The sequence below is a fragment of the Pezoporus flaviventris genome, unplaced genomic scaffold (assembly GCF_033815535.1).
Source record: "Pezoporus flaviventris isolate CSIRO_AGI_PZ_B2104156 unplaced genomic scaffold, CSIRO_AGI_Pfla_v1 ptg000078l, whole genome shotgun sequence".
Lineage (NCBI taxonomy): Eukaryota > Metazoa > Chordata > Aves > Psittaciformes > Psittacidae > Pezoporus > Pezoporus flaviventris.
The window spans coordinates 19,625,397-19,645,228 of record NW_026892626.1 but is presented as its reverse complement, the minus strand read 5'-3'; the positions used below and the strand labels follow the sequence as shown (position 1 = coordinate 19,645,228).

Below are 19,832 nucleotides of genomic sequence, written 5' to 3'. Positions count from 1 at the left end.
GCAAAAAAGTACCAACATGTTGGTTGTCACAGATAGCTTAAAACAAAGTTGTCTTGGCACTACTGCTTGTAACCTATAAGAATTTGAAGTTGCTCGAAGTAAAAGGCCAAATTTTAGGCAGACAAAAAAACAGGGTCAAAACATACTCTTTTGCCAAGTTCTGAAACAGGAATACTACCACACTGTGAGCATGTCCTCAGAAATGTAGGTGCTTTCCTCCATTTTTTTCTCCTGCCACTTCAGATATGCTGTGGTGTTGTCTATCTTTAAGCAAGTTACCCTTGACTTCTCTTGCCTTTCCCAACCATTTGCCATGTATGCCTTTTCTCTTCTGACTTAATCTCAGTTACCAACTTACAATAGTTGGCTATGATTTCTAGCCAGCAGTTCTCAGGATCAGATCTAAACTAAGGCCCTTCACAGTTCTGAAACTTCCCTCACAAATGTCTTCAATAATCTCACCTTATAACTGAGCCAAAGAAAACATTTCATTTTCTCTACTCACATCTATCTTTATTTTCTTAATTTACTGTCTGCTGTTACTCAGTTTTTTTCCCCTTGAAACATTATTCTTTCATTTATGGGAATTCAGCTATATTGACACTTTCCTCTCAACCCCTCCCTGCAGTGTATCTCCCAACTTCAATATTGTCTTAGGCCTACGATCCCTAGGATCGGCAGGAATGTTGTACAAATGCCTGAAAAGGTAATTAATTGTTCTCTTTTACATCATACTTCAGAGACATTTTTTTCTCTTTCTATTGCTTAGGCATGGTACTCAGTGTTTTCAGGCTGCCTAGGGCGTTTCTGTTGTTTACCTTCTCTTATCTCTGTTGTTTAGTTTGTAAAGCCTCTGGGAAAAATCCATCATTTCCTTCTGTGAGTACAGCATACAACACAAAAGATAGCTGATCTGTGACAAGTGCTACTATACACCACAGTAACCAAAATAATTAATCTTACATTTTTTTAAACAGCTGCTCAGCAAAACTACATATTTTCCAGTTGCTTTCCTGCCTTTCGTTTTATTTTTCTTTTTGTCAGAAGTCCTTCATTGCTTGCACCACTGCAGATGAAGGTAGCTCTTCTGACATATAACCACAATATGCCCAGCTCCTCTATGTATGCCTGCCTGCCATATTGTACTATTTGCTCATTCTCATCTCCACAAAGCTTCTACCCCTCCCCAAGTTCACTGCAGGCCGCTGTAGCCTTGCTCCAGAAGAGATATATGTCCAAGGAAATGCAAACACTAACGGCCTAGCCAGACAGCTAACAGTAAATTAGTTCCTTTGCCTTTTCTCACTGGAAGCATCATGGAACAGTCATTCTCCTTTACTACCCGTCAACCTTCATAAAACTTAGGCAGGTTTAAAATCTTGGAGCCAGCCCTACACAGTATGGCTGGCACCTAGGCGTCAATTTTAAAGCTGCCAGGAGAGTAAGCAAGCACAACTGGAAAAGGATCAGCAACAATACTGGGACAAATGTACAGGAACAATACCAGCAAAAAACCAGTTTCTTGTGTTATGCTTTAAAGACCACCACAACGCAAAATCATAGTTCTAACTCTACAATAGCCTCAAGAATACATGCTTATATAGAAATGTATGTACCAAAAATTAACAAATCACTTATTGAAATCTGTTTCCAAATAAATTGCAGCAGAATTCTATCAATCACTTTTGCTAAATAAAAACTATCATTTTTCCTTAATGTCATTGATAATACTATAAACATCTAGGACTGAAAGAAATCACTTACTCATCTCCATCTGGGCAGATTCCTGTAGTCTCATCATATTTCGTACAGTAAACATCTGGACTGTAGTTAAAAGTCCCATCACGCCTTCGTATAGGTCTACGACGACGCTGATTTAGGAAATGCCAATGAAAACAGGTAAATGGTCTGTGCTGGGTACACTTGTGCTGCAAAAATAGGGGGCACTGCTCTGTCCTAAATTCCTTTAGATACCTAAAAAAATTAAACTGTGTTACAAGTTTATCTTGTTGGAGGCACATTTTTACAAGTTTATCTTGTTGGAGGCACATTTTTACAGTATTAACAAGTCACTTAACAATTCAGTGCACATAGCCCATGAAAAATTCTACAAATGTACCTGCATACAGTTTTAGTTCTATGCACAATGCACTGTTTAGCTGTTGCATACAACTGACTTTCATTATTTGATAAACGTATTACTAATAAAATACAGTGGAACACCTGGCAAATTATACTATATTGTAACTAAGCTAAAATCAAAAAAACACATTAGTTTAAAAAGAACAACATTTAGAATATTGTACAAAGTAACCACCAAAGAGATTATAAATCAAACAAGTTACTAGAATAAGCATTCACATTGTCTGCTACCATACAAGGTAGTCCTACAAAGGCTATTTTACCTAAAAAAAACCACATCTAATTTAAACTAGTCTTTAATCACAACATTCAGAGAATATGGACATACTGTATAAAAAGCTAACGGGTTAAAAGAGCTTTATGGAAGTTACCAGGACTATGAGAGAGCTTCATCAAGCCTACTTTAGCAACTATTATGTTTCTGTTGAGACAGTCTGCAATCTCTGGAGGTTACTTAGGTGTTAGTAAGACAGTCCGTCTTTAGCATGCAGGGCACAAAAGCTAGATAGAAAGTCCAATACTTCTTTCCACAGGATATCAAGATCATGCCAAACTGGGCACTACTGTGGCATTTCTCAAAGAATGTAAGACAGCACTTCTTCCTGCCTCAGTTTATATGTCTATTAGCCAACTTAGCAAGTTCATTACTTTGCTAAAGTTATGCAGTCTTTGCAGAGGAAAGGGTATATGGGGACTTCACAGAAGAACCTCAGAATTCCAAGACGTCTCTAAAAGAACTTAAGATCACACAAAGAAAGGATCAGAAAGAGGAACTGGGCATCTTTTCTTACCCAGGTGCTTAAACTGGCCCACGGAGGGTACCGTAAGACAGAATGATGAAGCATGCCTTTAAGTTTAGACAAGAATCTTCAAACTACCCAGGCCTGTGGGGAACGGAAAAAACAAACAAAACTACCCCACACTAGAACAGATCATTTGTACGTTAAGGGCTGTAGCAGTATCTGAGTAAATGGCCTCATTCCTGCAGTCTTTCTGAGCGTGCTAGAAATGCGACGTTGCAGAAGTGAAGTTAAGAGAGATGGGAGTAAAGGTATGTGACAAATCATTCCGCATGTGTGTGGCGCACCTGCTCCTACACGAGATGGGCTGTCAGTAATGCCAGGGGCTGCAGGCCCTTTATAGACCATAAAAGAAAACAGGCAGGCTTGTAGAGAGGATGGCAAGCACACGGGAACTGCCTTTCAGCACGGGAAGGTCTGCAAACATTATCACGGAAACACCCCAAGGACTCGAGCTGAGGCTGGCTGCGAAACGCTCGAAAGTGGGAAGACTGCTGTTATAGCTTGGAGAGAGCGGTCTCGGAGCGCGAAAGGGTGCTGCACGGCTCGGGATACCGGAGCACACCGTGCAGCCCAGAGAGGCACGGCCGTGGGAGCAGATGCAAGGCGAGGGGAACCGCCGCACGGGCCCTGCAGGCAGCCGTGCCCGGACCACCACCAACTGGCCGGCACAGAACACGGCTTCCTCCCCGAGGTGCCTGGAGCGGGAAAGGACCACGGCGGGAGCCGGCCAGGGCCAGGTCTCCTCACAGATCTCCCCCCAGCGCAGCAGGCCGCGCGGAACAGGCCTGGCACGCCACCGGGCCCTCCGCCTCTGGTCCCAGGGCCCTTCCCAGGCGACGCTGCGGCCCGCGGCGCCTCCAGGGCGCAGTACGTACGTGTAGTGCGCTGGCTGCTCGGGCTGCGCGGACCCACCGCCCCGCCGCACCACCGTCGCAACCGACGGCATCTTCCCCGGCCCGCCAGCGCGCAGGCGCAGCTCAGTCTTACCGGCCCCGCCCCCTACAACGCGGGCCTGTCCCACGCGCGCCGTGCGGACCGCGCCTCAGGCGGGCTCCCGCCAGGAGCCGCCCGAAGAAACGCTGCAGGCAGAGCTGGCAAGAGTTTCAACGCAAGAGACAACGGGAACAGTTTTCTAGGTAATCATCTTTATTAAACACCTATCATTACCCAAAAATAAGGCACGCACGAAGGGGCAGCCCTTTTATTTCCTTAAATACAAGTAGTACATTGCTGGGTGCACTGATTTAAAGGACGTGGAGAAAGCAAAGTAGGCAGACGAACAGGCGTTACACCTTAGGGCAATACACATATAATTCAGAATCAGTGTTACTCGCCTGGACGCCCCTACGAGCGTATCTCAGTTGCGACAGTCTACTGCAGTAGAAAGTGAGTCCTAGAACTAATTAAACTTTAATGGCAGTAGCAAACCAACCATACTCAATTATTAGGCATCACCTGGATGAACTACAGGGGGACTCAACAGCAAAATTAAAGCATAGTGTGCATGTTGTTCTGAGACTCACCAGCAGTGTCAGAGAAACATGATGCTGTGCCAGTTTTCGCCGTAGTCTTACCGGCTGCTGCCACGGTTGGAGTTAACGGTTTGTTGTGGCAGGTGGTGGTGATGATGTTTCGGGTTTATTTGTCTTCTTTTTTAAAGATTAAGAATTTTAACGGCACATAAAGTTTTGCATTTTTACATTAGAAAGCTTAAAAGAAATGCCTCTAACTTTGACGGGAAATAAGCTGTAGGAGTAGCTTAAATTCCTCCTCTCCCTGAAAAGTGTCCAGAGTGTGCAAGTTTGAGTATTGATATACCTGTAAGGAAAAAACATACTACATTGTTCATGAAATGAGGGGTTTCCTCCTAACACACTGCAACCCAATCATCTCAATTCCCTACAAAACCTCTCCTCCCAGTAATGATAATCTAAATCAGGCATGCCTAAAAGGTTATAGTCAGAAAGCAAGCACCAAGTATGAATTAAGGGTTGAAGATGATTTCTACACCATTTAGTAGAATTACAACAAAAAACAAAACCCCCCAAAAACCCAAAACACAAACAAAACCCCAACAACAACAACAAAAAAAACAGAATACGGAATCACGTATTAATGAAACATACAGTTGTCTTCAATGCAAGTTGAATATGCTCTGTGACTAGCAAAATGTCAAATGAAGGTCACCTTCAACAACAATTTTACAGACTTACAGCTTTGATATTCTAATATACTGTGCATGTAAGAAAAATGATCCATGAAAAAGAGATGGGTTGTATAAAACGTATCTTCAAATGCAAGCTGATTTGCAATACATCCTGTCCACCCCTACGGTGCAACGCAGGAAGAATCTATTCTTTGTGCTACCAGCTTAGATTACTAAAACCAGCACTGAAAGCAGCACTACACATGAAGGAATCAAGCTTATAAGGCAAGCCTGCAAAAACAAGTTCTCCCATTACATTGTTAGTACAGCTTTTAAGCAGGTGAATGCCAGCAAACTACTGGCAGCTCCTTCACTGCAGCCGCATTCCCGTCCTCCTCATTTCTCCTTCTCAAGTTGCAAAGGAGCGTTGCTTCTCTGCGCCACATCTGAAGAGTCCATCATCTGACCAGAGAAAACTGCTTCCAGTCGCTCGTCGATCTCCGTTGGTTCCCTGAACACACACCAGAGCAGGAGCCCAGTGCACAGGAGGCTGAGCGGCAGCACTTTCACCCACGGCCTCTCGTGGTCGCTCCCCATGGACTGGCTGACACTCCACACCCGCGGGCTGGCCTTGCTGGTGGAAAAGAGGATGGGCGCCCCGTCCTCCGGATCTGCGCCCGCCGCGCCCTCCGGGCCCCGCCGCCGCGCCAGACACATCCGGGTGCCGGGCAAGCGCAGGCGCCGCGCCCTGCAAAGACACGCGCGTCAGGGGCGGCGGGCGCAAGGCCGCCCCGCGCCCCACGGCCGCCGCTCACCGCCAGCGGCCCAGCGCCCAGCTCATTTTGCCGTGCCGCCCGCGCGTCTCCTCCCCGCGCACAGCGGAAGCGGAACTGCACCGCTCGGCGGTGCCGCGAGGGCGGGGGGGCGCCGCAGCGGTCCGGGGCTGGGGGACACTCACGGAGGGGTGGCAAAACGGCTGCGGACGGCGCTCCCGCCGCCCGCAGTGACGTTTCACTGCTGGCCGTGTTCCGTACCGCATGCAGAGAAGTGCCAGGTGTTCCCTAAACACAACTGCCTTCTTGTGACGGCTGGGGTTGCCGCAGAGCCTTCTGTCAGACCCCGAACAGCTTTCCTTTTATCCACCCGCTATCCAAAGATGACACCGGCCTCTGAACGGGGGTGGGGGAAGCGGTGCATTGTGCACTGCTCTGGCAGAAAACCTATTCGCATACAGACACGTAGTCTTAATATTAAACTTACTACATTTCATACAACATCTTACAGCATTGGTCTTGAACTGTTTTGTATTTACACCACCTGGTACCATGCTTGATCAAAGAAAGTAAAGCCAGGGCTGGAGGCACAGAACCTGTAAACCTCTGCCTAACAGCAGCTGTAGCAAAGAAGTTTTACAAATGCGCTCAGAAATTGGCCAACTGTTCTCAGCAATGGAAAGCCCTCGCTCCTTTCGCTTTAAGGCAGAAATTCAGAAAGCTGAGAATACCGGCAGAGGGTAAGTCATCTCAGTGGCATGATACACATTCAACTTGCTTGATGCGCCATACGCACTCACTGTTTACCACCCAGGTTTCTTCATACAGTGTCATTCCAAACTCCTGTATCGCCATGGAGGTGTGCATCATCCTTTGACCCGTTAAGAAGAGTTGTCATTGCAGTTGGCAGTTTGTGACTCACATGTTCAACACTGGTATTTTCAGCTGTAATATTCAGTTTAAGACATCAGTTATTTCTCCTTTTAAACATCAACATTTTTGTCACAGAATTCACTGAGTAGTTTGAAATAAGCCATCTACAGTAAGCTGTGAATTCTGCTTTTGATTATACAGTTCTAATTTACGTAATTAAATAATCTACCAAACAGGCAGAAATACTGTGCAAGTTACATAGTTAATAGTTTAAACATGCAGACAAAATGTTTTACAAAAATCCTAATATGATGAGTTTTCCCCAGAAAAGAAAGAACAGAGAAGAAAGTTTCTCAAAACAACAACAACAACCAAAAGACACATGTCACTAATTTTAAGCTAATTAGCTCAAAGGTCCATTGTTTTCTTGAGGTGCCAATTCTGAACATAGAAGGTGTAAATATACAGAGAAATTAAATCCTCCTTTGACAAATAGTCCATGTAACAATAGGTATGATAGATTGGAAGGAATGGGACAAAAAATACCAACCAACCAACACAACAAAACTAAACATCAACTTGACTGGAATTACTCCAGATAAGCTTTGCTTCCAAGACCAGTCTTTCCTTCCAAAAAATGCATGTGATATGGTACTTACCTAACAGACATTGAAACGGAAAAAAAAAAAAAAAAGGTGACTAAAAAGGGATAAAAGCAATTCAAACAGATACAAAGAACATTTCAAGTGTTCTTGAAGAAGTCAGGCCTTGTGGTTGACTATGCGGAAAGTAGAGTTACTTAGAAGCTGCTTATGTGCTATGAATGCTGTAACATGGACTTCCTTTTTCTTTAGTACTGGAGACAAACTTCAATTACAACAGCAGTGAAAATGTTCCCATAAAGCTAACATTTCATGTCATCAACAGATTTTGCTGGGGTGCAAAGTAAGTCCTCTTCCACAGGAACCAAGACCTAAATAGTTATTAAATGTTTTGTCTACTGAATCTTACCTCCATATGTAACAGATTATGTAATTATTGCTGTATCCAAAAACATCATTTATGTATCCACATTCTGAATAATGAAAAAGAACAATACCAAAAAACTCACCAAAATTTCCTTTGTATGCAATACCATGCTGACTTAATAAATCTTTCAGGGTTTTTATTTCTTTAGAAAGTTGCTTGTATTCCTAAGAAACAAAATACATTTTAAATGGCTCTCCCACTCTCCAAATGTATACATAAAATGGGAATTTGTAAAAAATAATGGGTCTGTTAACAGGTGTTACTTAAAAGATCATAAAAATAAACTGCTTATTCCAAGAACAAGATACAAAATTGTTATTATTTCTGTGTTGCCAAAACAGGAGCCAGCTTTTTCCAGCCCTGAGAGTAAAATTTAGGAGTGCTCTCTGTGACTATTTTGGATCTACTCTCTAACTAGCATTTTATTATAGCACAAAATTGCATTCATAAGTTTGCTACAGGAACAGCCTTATTTTATATCATCATGCTAAGGAAATTCACCACCTCCCCAACTCCTGACCTAGTAACTTCATGTTCTCACTTTCAGAAGTTTCTCTTAACTTAGAGAGGATATTGATTCTGTTGCAGAAAGACTGTTCACACACCTGAAAGTAATTCAGAAATGGACACAGCATAGATCATTCTGCTTTTTGCTTCTGCCAGTGCATTCTGATGCAAGTCTGGGTAATTATCCAGAGAGAAATGTCAACGTTCCCAAGGCTGGTTACACATTTATTTTCACTAGTAATTCTCTCTTATTTCCAGACTGTTATTCCCCACAAAAAGTACTTGCAAGTGTTCATAACCAGAGCACCTACACCAATTCCTACATACCCACACTCTGTCTTCTCATTGGGCATTCAGTTGTGCTGGTTTGTTCTTTACTTAAGAGCTAGAATAAAGATATCAAATCACTCTGTATGCAGCCAGTTAAAATCAGAAAAGTAAATCCCATTAATGCATTTCAGCTGAATCCAAAGGTATTTAGGCAACACTGTCAGTGATGCTGTTACCCAGTAAAAAGGTGGCAACTTAATTCCACATTGTAAAGATTATACTCTGTACCTTACTGCACTTCTCCACTGTTTCAAATTCAAAACTTATTTTCTTAATCTGTTTCTCAACTTCCTTTTCTTCTGTTGCTTTTAGAAGGCCTGCTTCCTCAAAAATCTCTTTCAGTATTTTTCTGTAACCCTAGAAAAAAGTTTCACAAAAACAATAGATCAATCCACTCCACTCTCATCTCTGCTTGTAACTTGCACTAGCCACTCCAACTCCTCAAGCTTCACTACAGAAAATATTATTATTACCAGTTGATACACCAGTTACAGAGCACAAAAATGACTATTTGCCAACTGCAGAACAAATGCATCCAGTCCAAAAGGAGAAACTTAGCAAATGCCAAGGTTGGCTATTTGACAGAAATGGTTTTTTACCAAATAGAGTTGGAAGACATTAACAAACCTGGTCAGTTATTAGTTCATCATACAGAAGCTGCTCTGCTTCATCCCACTTCTTTTGTAGTGCTTCAGTCAGAGTAGGATAAACTGAAAAATGGAAGTCAAACCATGTAAAAATCAACAGCTCTGTCCTGCATTAGTTAAATGCTCCTCTAGTAGCATGCAAGAGTACTTGTTTTAAGAACTCAATGTTTCTATACAGTACACAGCTTCTACTGCTTTCAAGAGTTGGGGTTAAACATAAACTGCTTCACATATTTAAAGTTCCTGGAGAGTGCCACCAACCAAATTTTTTTCTCATATTTCCAGCTAGAAGGCCTCCTATTTCTTTGTTGAATGTAATTCTAACTAGGCTGTGCCTTTTTGTAATGTAAATAAATGAGGAGACACCCACAGGGATGATTCCTGCAGCCAGTACAGGAAAAAAAAAAAAAACAAACCAACCCAAAACCCATCTCTCACTGGGTCTATGCTAGCAATGCCATTTTATCTGAGAAATACCTGTATGTTTATAATGATTATAATTTAAAATACACTTCATATGTTACATTCAATACTAATTTATATCAACCTAGAGACTCAAAGAAACTAAAAATTTACACTCTGAGGTTGGTGCAATATGCCAGCTGCTCCATACACAAATGGTTTCCAAAGTCTTACCTAAAAGAGAATGGGGGTGGCACACAAGAGGAGTCTCGAATGTCAGAGAGTAAACACAAGTACTTGGCTCAGACACATAAGCCAATTTATTGCTCCTTCCACAAACAAGATGAACCTAAACATCAGTAAAAACAAAGATGAGCAAAACACCTCCACGAGAAACAGGACCAGCATAAATAATCAATTTGCTGTCTTCCAATGCTAGCAGATGCATTTCTGTACACACTGTCATGTCAAAGGTTGCAGTGCTGTCAGGCACAGAAAAAGAATAGCAGCAAGCACATCCTCAAATTGCTTTATCAAATGTGAAAATTGCTTCTTCTAGTGGGAAATGATCCCCCCACCTATCATTGTTCCTTGGACTCCAGCAACATACTTCCAGCAAGAACGAGAGTAAAAACAAGGGTAAATAGGATACTCCTTAGAAACTTACCTAACATAAGCATAATTCACATAGCAAATCTTAGTTCTAACCAATGTGCTAAATAAAGAGAACAATATAGAACTAGCCTACAGAAATTTGTTTTCATCTTGAAACTTGCAGCACCAGTATTTTCTGTCTGTTCAAAACTAAGTATCAGTGAAAGATTTGAATCCCAGTATCAAAGGTCATACAAGAATACTAACTCTTTCTGCAGGCCTACGGAAGATAAAGACGTTAACAAGGCACCTCCATTACAGTACAAATATTTTCGCCTTTGCCATATTTTGTTCCTTATCTCATCTTCAGATCAATTATTATTACAACTAAATAACCCTCTCTCTTTAAGTATTGTATTCTCACCCATCATTTTAACAGCCTACATGAAAAGCAGCCTGTTATGAGCTATACTTAAACTCCTCTTCATAACAGCAATCTACATCACCATGGAATGTGAGTTTTAATTCATTGTATCTGCAAAACTGTGTAACACACAGAAATGAGAGGTGGAAAAATAAAAACATCAATGAATAAAAGGATAAAGGACACACACAAATGATGTGCCATGCATTGGGCAAGTCTCAGACACCACTCCTTACTGTTGTAGCTGAATTGTTACTGGGCACAGAGACTGTTTGAATGTGAAATATTTTAGCAACTCCACAAAATTAAAATTTTTACTTTTTCTTTAAAATGTATTTACACCAGAATCTGTTTCTCTTGACTTTGTTCCTTTGCCACTCCCATGTATCTGATTCCTTCCTTAACCCTTTAATGCCTTCTCCTGTTGTTTTTAAACCTTACCTACCTTCTCAGCATGCTGTTAATTGCCTAATGCTTTTTCCTCCTTTTTCCTGAATGTCCTTAGGCTGGCATGCTGAATTCAACAAATACCTTTTACTTTATTTTTCCTTACACAAATTACAAAGCACTGTATATTTCTACAGTGGTGATACCAGGGTATTCCACTCTATCAAGGAAAAAAGAGTTAAAAGTAGCCGGTGAGAATACATAAATTTCTTCAAAATTTTATCCTGATTTTAGCTTCCCTCCTCCATCCATTCACCTAGCTCCTACAGGAATTAATCTTTACATTTTATGTTACATCTTAAATGATGACTGCTTCAAGGTAGGAATGTTTCAGTCTGCAGAGTGTCATGAGTGTGTGTAGAGAACCATACTGTCAGAATTAGCATAGTCTAGATTATTATACCTTCGTCTGTCTGCTCTTAGTTTCACATGAGTCTCCTTCCCTCATCCACATTCCAATAAATGTGTTGTTGTCAATTTCCCATTCATGCCAGATTCTGAAAAAACACAACATTCTTTTACTTCAAGTTACTGGACTGAAAAAAAGTGAACACTCAGCAAAAAAAAAAAACAACAACCAACAAACCAAGAATACCCTACTCCATGGTGAACTTAACTGTACATACTTAATTTTTGTTGTCTTAGTATTTCCGTATCTTAACAGCCAAGACCTTGCAAACAGTATAAACAGTGTAGTTTGCTATCCAGGCTGCTACACAGGGGACATCAACATTATTTTGAGAGCAGCTTTGGATCAGCTTTCAGTTTGCAAAACCATCTGCACTTACAAACCCATATTTAAATCCAATGGGTTGATACAACTATAGATCAACCCCACAACAAATTCGATTATGCTAAGTACTCTGAGCAACTCATTGTTTCAGGGGTTTTAGTGCTGGTAAAAGCACCTAAAAAAAACTAGTCTCAACTTCTGCTAGTCCTAAAGCAAATGGTACGCTCAGCACAGTTTTCCCCTCATACTATGCACGCTGGGGGGGGGAGAGGAAAAAAAAAAAACAAAAGAGATAATTATAAAAAAAATTCAGATAGGCAATAATTTTAAAGCAGTGCTATGGTTTTTAATAATAATCATTAATATTTATTAATATTAATATTTAATAAAGAATTAAATTTATTTTAGGACTTATGATTTGTGTACTTTGGGGTCTTTGAATACTTTGGAATACTTTTTTGGGTCTACAGTGAGTCTTTTGTTATCTTTTATTAAATATGTTTAACAGAACCACTAGGCATAAAGCACTCATTTCATTTTTTAAGGTTATATTAAACTCAAAAATTGTTAAGAGACATTAAATCTTTGTTAATATAAGCTGTAGTTATACATTACTGAATTTAACATATCACTCACATTAACATAATTTAACATATCACTCATAAACATAATTTAACATATCACTCACATTAACATATCACTTGTGCAGTTGTCACTGGTTATTAATCAGCCTCCAGCTACAGCAGGAGGTTAGCATTTACCAAGAGAAAAACCTGGATTTTTCAAGACAAGGTATTTTTATGCATAAGGCCTTGGGAACTACAATGACCTAAGCTGATCAATAAGAGAATCTCAATTTGAAAACATTTTTAACAATCTATAAAATGGTCTGCTAACAACATAGGTAAAACTTAACAGTATAAAAGCCTCACCCTAAAATTCCACTATAGGCATTCCATCGAAAAGTCTGCTCATGCTGAGTGACATTATGGAAAGGACAAAACTCATACTTGTACCTTAGAAGGGGGAGTTAAAAAAAAAAAAAAAAAAAAAAAAAAAGAAAAAAAAAGAACTGTTTCAGTGTGAAATAAGCAACTACTTCATTCGTAATAAAGAATTCAATATCCAAATCCATTACTCACGTTGATTCCACAAAACTGAAACACTTGCCAGCAAGCCTGAAGAGATGTGCAGGGCCTAAAAACACCATAAAATGACATCAAGGAAGAATAATGTTTTAGTTAAATTTAGGCAAGTTACTGTGATGACAGAACTGCAAGAAGAATGTGACAAAGTTTTTTGCTGTACATAAGAAAATTTGTATCTTCCATACTGATCACGCTAAGCTCCCACCAGTGCTATACTGGTTTGCATAATGATCTTAACATACTTAAGCCTCTTTCTATGAGAGAAATAAGAAACCTGTATACAAACAAATATCTGGGGGGCCAGATCCATAAAAGGAATTATCAGATCTTGCCAAAATCTAACACTGAAATCACTAGAACTCTTGCTTAGCAGCTGTCTGTCCCCAAAAGTCATCCAAACTCCTCGAGTTTATACTAGGAAAGCCCATTTGCTCAGAATGTCTGCAGTACTTCATACTTAAGTTTTATTGAGACCCTTTGAACAAGATACTCCTTTCCAGTTTGTCTTCACAGTCTTAATCAGTTAGCATTCAACAAGATAAACTTTTTACTGTCAGACAGGCCAGCAGTTACAACTCTAGTCTTACAGAATTGACCATTCCAGCCTTGCTGTCAAAAGGAATTCAAGACAGGTAACTCGTCACTCAAAAAATGGCCAAAAGTTCTTAACTGTGTGCTACAGTGTCCCCAGGCTTTGTGTGTGAAACTGAGCCTCTGCGACCTGTTCCAACACTACTCTTAGGCTTTTTTTTTAAAACAGTGGTTGAGTATGAAGAACTCTCCGATGATGGGATGGCTTCTGTATGACAATGCCAAGGATGGCAGGGATTGTTTTGAGAGGGAAAAAAAGTTTTAGTAAAGATCAGAAGCATCTGTGACTGGCTAAAAGAACCACAGAATAAAACACATAGATAGGACTGGTATGTAGAAAAGCAGTCCGAATAGCACTGGGCCATTGAGAACCAAAGGGATTAATCTAGGTTTTAACCCTTCAGAAGCACAATAAAATGTGTTTGCTCATGTTTATCTTCCATGACACTCATAAACATGACAAGTAAAAGTAGTCTTTGTCTCCATAAAGTCAAGGTAGACTGCTTCGGGAATGGCTGTCGCTACATGACGCAAACTATACAGAAAAAGGTAACGCTTGCATATACCTGATACTGCAGACGGGGACGTCTTTGGCTGCAGCCTGTTTGTCTGAGGCAAGAACGGGTTATTCAGCCTTTCAAAAGAAGGGAAGTGAAACGTTTGAGACCGAGTGACGCCCCTGGGCACCCGTACCTCCCTCTGTCCGAGTGCCGCAACACCCGCACCCCGCGGGGCTCCCGCAGGAGCGCCCCGACCCCTTCCCGCAGGAAGGAACGGGCTGAGGCGGACGATGACCCCGAGCGCGCCAGGTCCGGGTGGGTCGCGGCCACGGCGAGCGGGCAGCCACGTACCCGAACGTGTTCGGTTCCTCCACGACCTTCATCTTCCCCGCCAAAGAGAAGGGCCCTGCTGAGCAGAGAGCGGTTGGCTGCACAGTAACACACTCCCCCCCTCCCCTCCCCGCTCCCACCCCGCGCTCACCCAGCGCCGCGCCCAGCGCCACCAGCAGCAGCCGGGCCGCCGCCATCGCCCCTTCCGCTGGAAACGGAAGGGCGCGGAGGTCGGCCGCTCCGCCCAGCCGCGGAGCCATGGAGCGCGGAGCCGTGGAGCTGGGCCGAGCGGCTGCCTCTCGGCGTGGTAGACGGCGCGGCGCTGGCAGCCTCGAAGCCTTCGCGGCGGAAGCGGAGGCTGCGCTGAGAGGTGCGGGAGCGGGCCGGGGCCTGTGGGCCGAGCGGCCGCGGGGCCTGCCCTGAAGCCTGCTCGGGCCGGGCCGCGTGGCGTGGCCGCTGAGAACTAACGCGCTGCTGCTGTTTTCAGCTTGCCTGGAGGGCGGGGGGGGCGGCCCAGAGGCGAAGCTCCCGTGCCCTCTTGCCATGTGGGAGCTCGGGCACTGCGACCCAAAGAAATGCACCGGGAGGAAACTAGCGCGGAATGGGCTGCTCCGAACCCTGCGCCTCAGCCAGAGATTCCCGGGCGTCGTCCTCAGCCCTCTGGCTACCGAGCCCGTCTCTCCGGCTGACAGGTGGGTGCCGGTGAGGCCTGGGTGACCTCGCTGCCCGTTTGCGAGGCCCGCGCAGGCACACGTGGCTCAGAACTGTGCCACAGGATAAATTTGACCTTCCCGTTGCGTTACATTGATGCATAAACATGAGAAATAGGGGCACTTTATTAAATCAGGTTAACGTTTTTACACAACTGGTATCAGGTGAAAAAAGCATCTGTACATCCCGGTGAGAAATCAAAGCATGTGGTTTGTGGGTTAATTTGTGCAAAATCACAGGCCTGTAGCTACTGGATCTTTTACGATTTCATATCCAGGGTCTTCAGGTAGGCAATGCAGTGTGTTAGCTGGAAAATTTATTTGGGGGAAATGCTGAGAACTTTCTTCAAATATGCCTGCAGCATTTTTATAACCAAGTATTTACTTGGAGAAAAGCCAAGGCTTCTGACGCTGGCAGCAAACTTAAATCTGAATTTTGGTGTACTTCTAAGAGTTGGAACATTACCATTAATCACACTCTCCTGTCGTGTTTTTAAACCCAGAACTTTTCACTTTCAGTATGAAATGTATGGATAAACCTTTTTTACCACATGCATCTTCAAAGGAAAAGCAGGTCATTATTCTCTCTCACTGCATCTGTATTTTAGATCATTGTAAACTATATACCTTGTGATTGACAAAAGGGGGGTATGCAGATTTGTCAGTGTAAAGTGGCAACTGTAATTCTCCCATTCAGTTATCAATACTGTAATGGTGATTTTTCAAATACAGCAGTGTTTGGTTTTGCAGGCATGTCGTTGCCCGGAGCGGAATTGCAGTCATAGATTGCTCATGGGCCAAATTAGAAGAAACTCCCTTTAAGAGAATGAGAGGAAGTCACCTACGGCTGCTGCCTTACTTGGTGGCTGCAAACCCTGTGAACTATGGTCGGCCGTGCAAACTGTCCTGCGTGGAAGCTTTCGCTGCAGCCTTTTGCATTGTCGGTAGGTTGTAATGCATCCGATGTGAAATATGTTACCAGCAATTCTTATATCCTTAATAAATAAGAAGAGATAACCTGCAATAGAATAAACTGTAATGCTGTCCCACTGGTCATTGTTTACGTTGAGTCTGGAATCAGATTGTCTAGCTTTCTTCCAAGTACTTGTATCTGGCAGTATTGAGGTATCTGTGGGGAGTTCGTGTCAGCCATGAAACTGGACACATAACCTGATAATCCTGGTTTTGTCAGGATGGCACTTCATTTAAGAAAAACCTAAAAACTCTTTAAAAAGCCAGAGAAGACAGAGCATGAATCCTTTGGCACCTCTGTCTTAATGACAGGAAGCAACTGGCTCCTAATAGGCTGGGTTCTGATTAAGAACAAAATTAACTGGTCCCTCTTGTGATGTTCTGCAGAGTCATCACAGCTTTCCTGACAGGACTTATCTTCTGAAAATACTGTATTCACAACTGCTGTCTTACTGAAGGACTGCGGGAGCTAGAGCTTGAATCAGTCATGTGGTGATACGTTGGTGTGTGCTGACCTTAGTAAGCTGAACGAAATCTCACACTGAAAAAGCAAACTGATTGTTTATTTTCTGTTTTAGGATTCCCAGACCTAGCCACCATTCTTCTAAGGAAATTTAAGTGGGGTCAGGCATTTACTGACTTGAACAAAAATCTCTTGGAAAGATATGCAGCCTGTCAGTGCCAGGAGGAAGTGCTCAGAGTTGAAAAGGAGTTTTTAGCCAGTGTCCAAGAAACAAAAGAGGAAGAAATAGGTAAGAAAAACCAGACACATAACACACCCTCTTTTCCTAACTAGTTTTCTTGCAATTTTTTTCCTTTAATCTCATGCAAATATTGTCAAGATCAGAGCTTTGCTGAGATGTGTTGGTTATTCTCTCCTTATGCTGAGTGCTCTCTCTGTTCTTTCTATAAGCAAGTTTGCTTTTTTTTTGTTGTTGTTTTTTTTCCCCACCAGCTCAAAAAGATGAAAATGACCAAATCAACTGAGTGCATATGGAGCTTATCCCCCAGGGAGCTGTGGAGCAGCCACCGTGATCAAATTAGGGATGTTAGAGAACTAAGGAGTAAAAAGAAAATGTGATGCTTCCTCATCTTATCCGATGTTAAAAGGTGTTAAAAACAGAGTATGACTAAAAAGAGTAGTAATTCAGGAGGACTGTAAGAGAAATACAGGCATACAGTCCAACAGCCAGTTACTTAAACATAAACCTAAGACAGACTTTGAAAATATGTATGTATACAGTCCCTAATCAATATATTTAAAATCAGACCTATAAAATAATGAAAATAGCCAATAAGAGATAATAATGAAAATAAATAGAGTAGTTTATTCCCAAATTCTTCCAGTAACTTACCTGTATCCCAGTATTTCAGATTATATTCACAGGTGAGTGCTTGGTCTCAGTCTAGATAGGACAAAAAAAGCCAATCAAAATGATGAAGAACAACATGAAGAGAGATGCTCCTAATTAATGTTTTCCTTTCACAGTGGTTAAGTGCCATAAAAACTGGCTAGTGGATCACACTGTAAGGAGATGGTAGACAGCTTTTAGTTCCTCTGAACTTTGATCTCTTTGCCATAAGGTGCTAGGCTGGATGAAATTGTTACCTTGTTTGGTGGAACCCTAACTACTGTTACATCAAAGTAAAGACAGTTCTTAAGGGACAGAATTACTATACCAAATAAAACACACTTCCACCCACAATCCTATGCATTTACCAGGTGGACAGTGGTATCAAAGCTACTGTGCTTTGTTTCACTTTTCTGAGGTGCCAGTCCTCCCCAGCTTTCTAAACCAAAGTAAATCTAGACCTGCCCTTGCTCAGCAAGAGGTAAACCTGCATAGCTATACTTCAGTTCTCAGTAGATGTGAACTAACCAGTTTGGAACTAATGGTTTGGAACTAAACCATTGTGAGAACATCTGTGTTTTCTTACCAAAACCCTTACAAATCTGTGTGCAGCCTGATCACCCTCCTACAGAGCTACCAAATTCCGGGTGGGTGGGGCCTACAAAGGGCATGGAAGAGTGAAAAGACTAGAAGGGGGGGGAACAACACGGGATAGGACTTGGTAGCTGTTTCTCACCTTCCCTGGTTGCTGACTGAACAGTGGTAAACTTACCAGAAAGCTGAAACAGACTTCTTATGCCTTCCCCTCCCTGCCAGTAATTTCTTAAAATGAAAATGAGGAAATGGGCGCAGACCCTTAACATTTGCCACCTTCATCCATGCATGCTTTTTTTTCCCCTTCTTTTCACAGATCCATTTGATGTTGACTCGGGGAAAGAATTTTGTAATCCCAACAGACCGCTCAATTCCTCAGGGTAATGACATTTAAATACCATTTTTCTTATTTTAAGTTGCTTTGCTTTTATAATCCTGAAAAATGTTTCCAGACTAGCACAAAGCAATGAAGAATCTGAGGACAGTACGAGCACTCCAGATGATGCCACTGAAAGCAGTGATGACAGCAGCCCAGATGATCATGGTACAGTAGACTTGCTGCAATAACCACCAGTAAACCAACCGCTTGAAAAGTAAAAAGAAGTCATCATCAAACCAACCCCACCAGAAGCCCAACAAAGAAACAAAAAAACCCCCAATAATCCTAAGAGTTGTAACATCTTTTATAAAGACATTTCCTTGTGAACAGTTAACAGTGTGGCCTGTTCACCTGTAACCTGGTGCTTAGCAAATGCCTTCCTTCAGCCTTCTCTGGCTATACATGGGTTTATAGGTCCATGTGTGCACATAAAGGCTTTAGGTTATTTAAGTTGTAGCTAATTGTGCAGGGAATTCAGAACTGTGCCACAAAATTTCAGGTAACAGGTTCAGCAACGCTCTCTGCCTGCATTCTCATTAGTTGGAAGTGACACTGCCAAGTCAGAAGTACATGCTGAAATGTATTTCTGAAATGCATGCAGAATTACATGCTCCTTAAAGCTGCGAGTCAGATTCTCATCAGGGCTAGTATCTTGGTTCACTTTTCCATATACCTGCCAGTGTGCAGGCAAAAGTACAGCTATTAGCAATTGAAATTTTGTGGTACAGTTCCAAATATAAAGTGCCAAAACACTGTATGTTGTTTACGGCTTCTCTGTACATTAAAATGGAATGCTCTTGAGTTGCCAGCACCCTACTGGAGTTTATTTAAACCTAAACTTCAGCAACTTTTGAGTAGAATTGGTAATACTGAGGACAGTTTATAGTGTTACCTTCACATATACAAGCTCTCCAAGTCACAGCAAGATTTTCATCTCTCACCCCTCTTCTGCTAGAGAGATTCAATTCTAAGCCTACTTGAGACAGAATTAGGAGAACAGCAACAGTTTTAGTGGTACAAATATTCCATTTGCCTTAAAAAAAAAAAAAAGCCTAAGTAAATTAATTTAATGGTCAAACTTTTCCTTCAGCTGTGGCCAGTTATTCACTTTCCCACCCCAAGCATATGAAGTCTCTCCTGACTCAGCTGTTGAAATAAGGATTTCTGTATTGTGACAAGGAAATAATCCTACACAGTTTTCCAAGGACTAAGAATAACATGAGGGTATTACCTGCTGTGATCTAGGAAAAGCTTCCATGTCATAAAGCTATCACGTAATCAAATGCAGACAAAGCGGAATTGAGCTATAGACCTGAGAACAGACCTGAATCACACTCAGAATGATTTGAGTCTCCAGCAGCAGCCTTTTTTTAACAAAAAACAAACCAACAAAACAAACCAGTGAA

General features: G+C 42.0%; 3 protein-coding genes across 12 annotated transcripts in view; 1 reads left to right on the top strand and 2 right to left on the bottom strand.

Annotated features, from left to right (window-relative positions):
* UNKL (unk like zinc finger) overlaps positions 1-3,930 on the bottom strand; it is a 54,404-nt gene extending 50,474 nt beyond the window's left edge. For 2 of the 3 annotated variants that reach the window (XM_061473608.1, XM_061473610.1), the window contains exons 1-2: positions 3,821-3,930; positions 1,765-1,974 (exon numbers count right to left, since the gene is read on the bottom strand). In XM_061473608.1, the coding sequence (XP_061329592.1) occupies positions 1,765-1,974; positions 3,821-3,891 (281 nt within the window). In that variant the 5' untranslated portion in view covers positions 3,892-3,930. The remainder of the gene's footprint in view (positions 1-1,764; positions 1,975-3,820) is intronic. The other variant, XM_061473609.1, reaches the window with a different exon arrangement.
* Positions 3,931-5,038: 1,108 nt separating this feature from the next.
* GNPTG (N-acetylglucosamine-1-phosphate transferase subunit gamma) lies at positions 5,039-14,654 on the bottom strand. 8 transcript variants are annotated; one of them, XM_061473503.1, is made up of 12 exons: positions 14,571-14,654; positions 14,441-14,495; positions 14,156-14,223; positions 12,993-13,047; positions 12,783-12,866; positions 11,521-11,614; positions 9,887-10,001; positions 9,231-9,313; positions 8,832-8,960; positions 7,849-7,930; positions 6,691-6,809; positions 5,039-5,839 (listed from the first exon to the last, which is right to left on the bottom strand). In XM_061473503.1, the coding sequence occupies exons 1-12, from the start codon at positions 14,614-14,616 to the stop codon at positions 5,501-5,503; spliced, it is 1,269 nt and encodes a 422-aa protein (XP_061329487.1). In that variant the 5' UTR covers positions 14,617-14,654; the 3' UTR covers positions 5,039-5,500. The 8 variants fall into 8 exon arrangements, with proteins under 8 accessions (XP_061329487.1, XP_061329486.1, XP_061329490.1 ...); XM_061473502.1 differs by having other exon boundaries at positions 14,441-14,498; positions 14,571-14,646; XM_061473506.1 differs by lacking the exon at positions 8,832-8,960 and having other exon boundaries at positions 14,441-14,498; positions 14,571-14,647.
* Positions 14,655-14,677: 23 nt separating this feature from the next.
* Positions 14,678-18,672, top strand: TSR3 (TSR3 ribosome maturation factor). The gene is made up of 6 exons (XM_061474024.1): positions 14,678-14,789; positions 14,907-15,111; positions 15,880-16,073; positions 16,680-16,853; positions 18,364-18,427; positions 18,500-18,672. The coding sequence occupies exons 1-6, from the start codon at positions 14,678-14,680 to the stop codon at positions 18,612-18,614; spliced, it is 864 nt and encodes a 287-aa protein (XP_061330008.1). The 3' UTR covers positions 18,615-18,672.
* Positions 18,673-19,832: the final 1,160 nt, after the last annotated feature.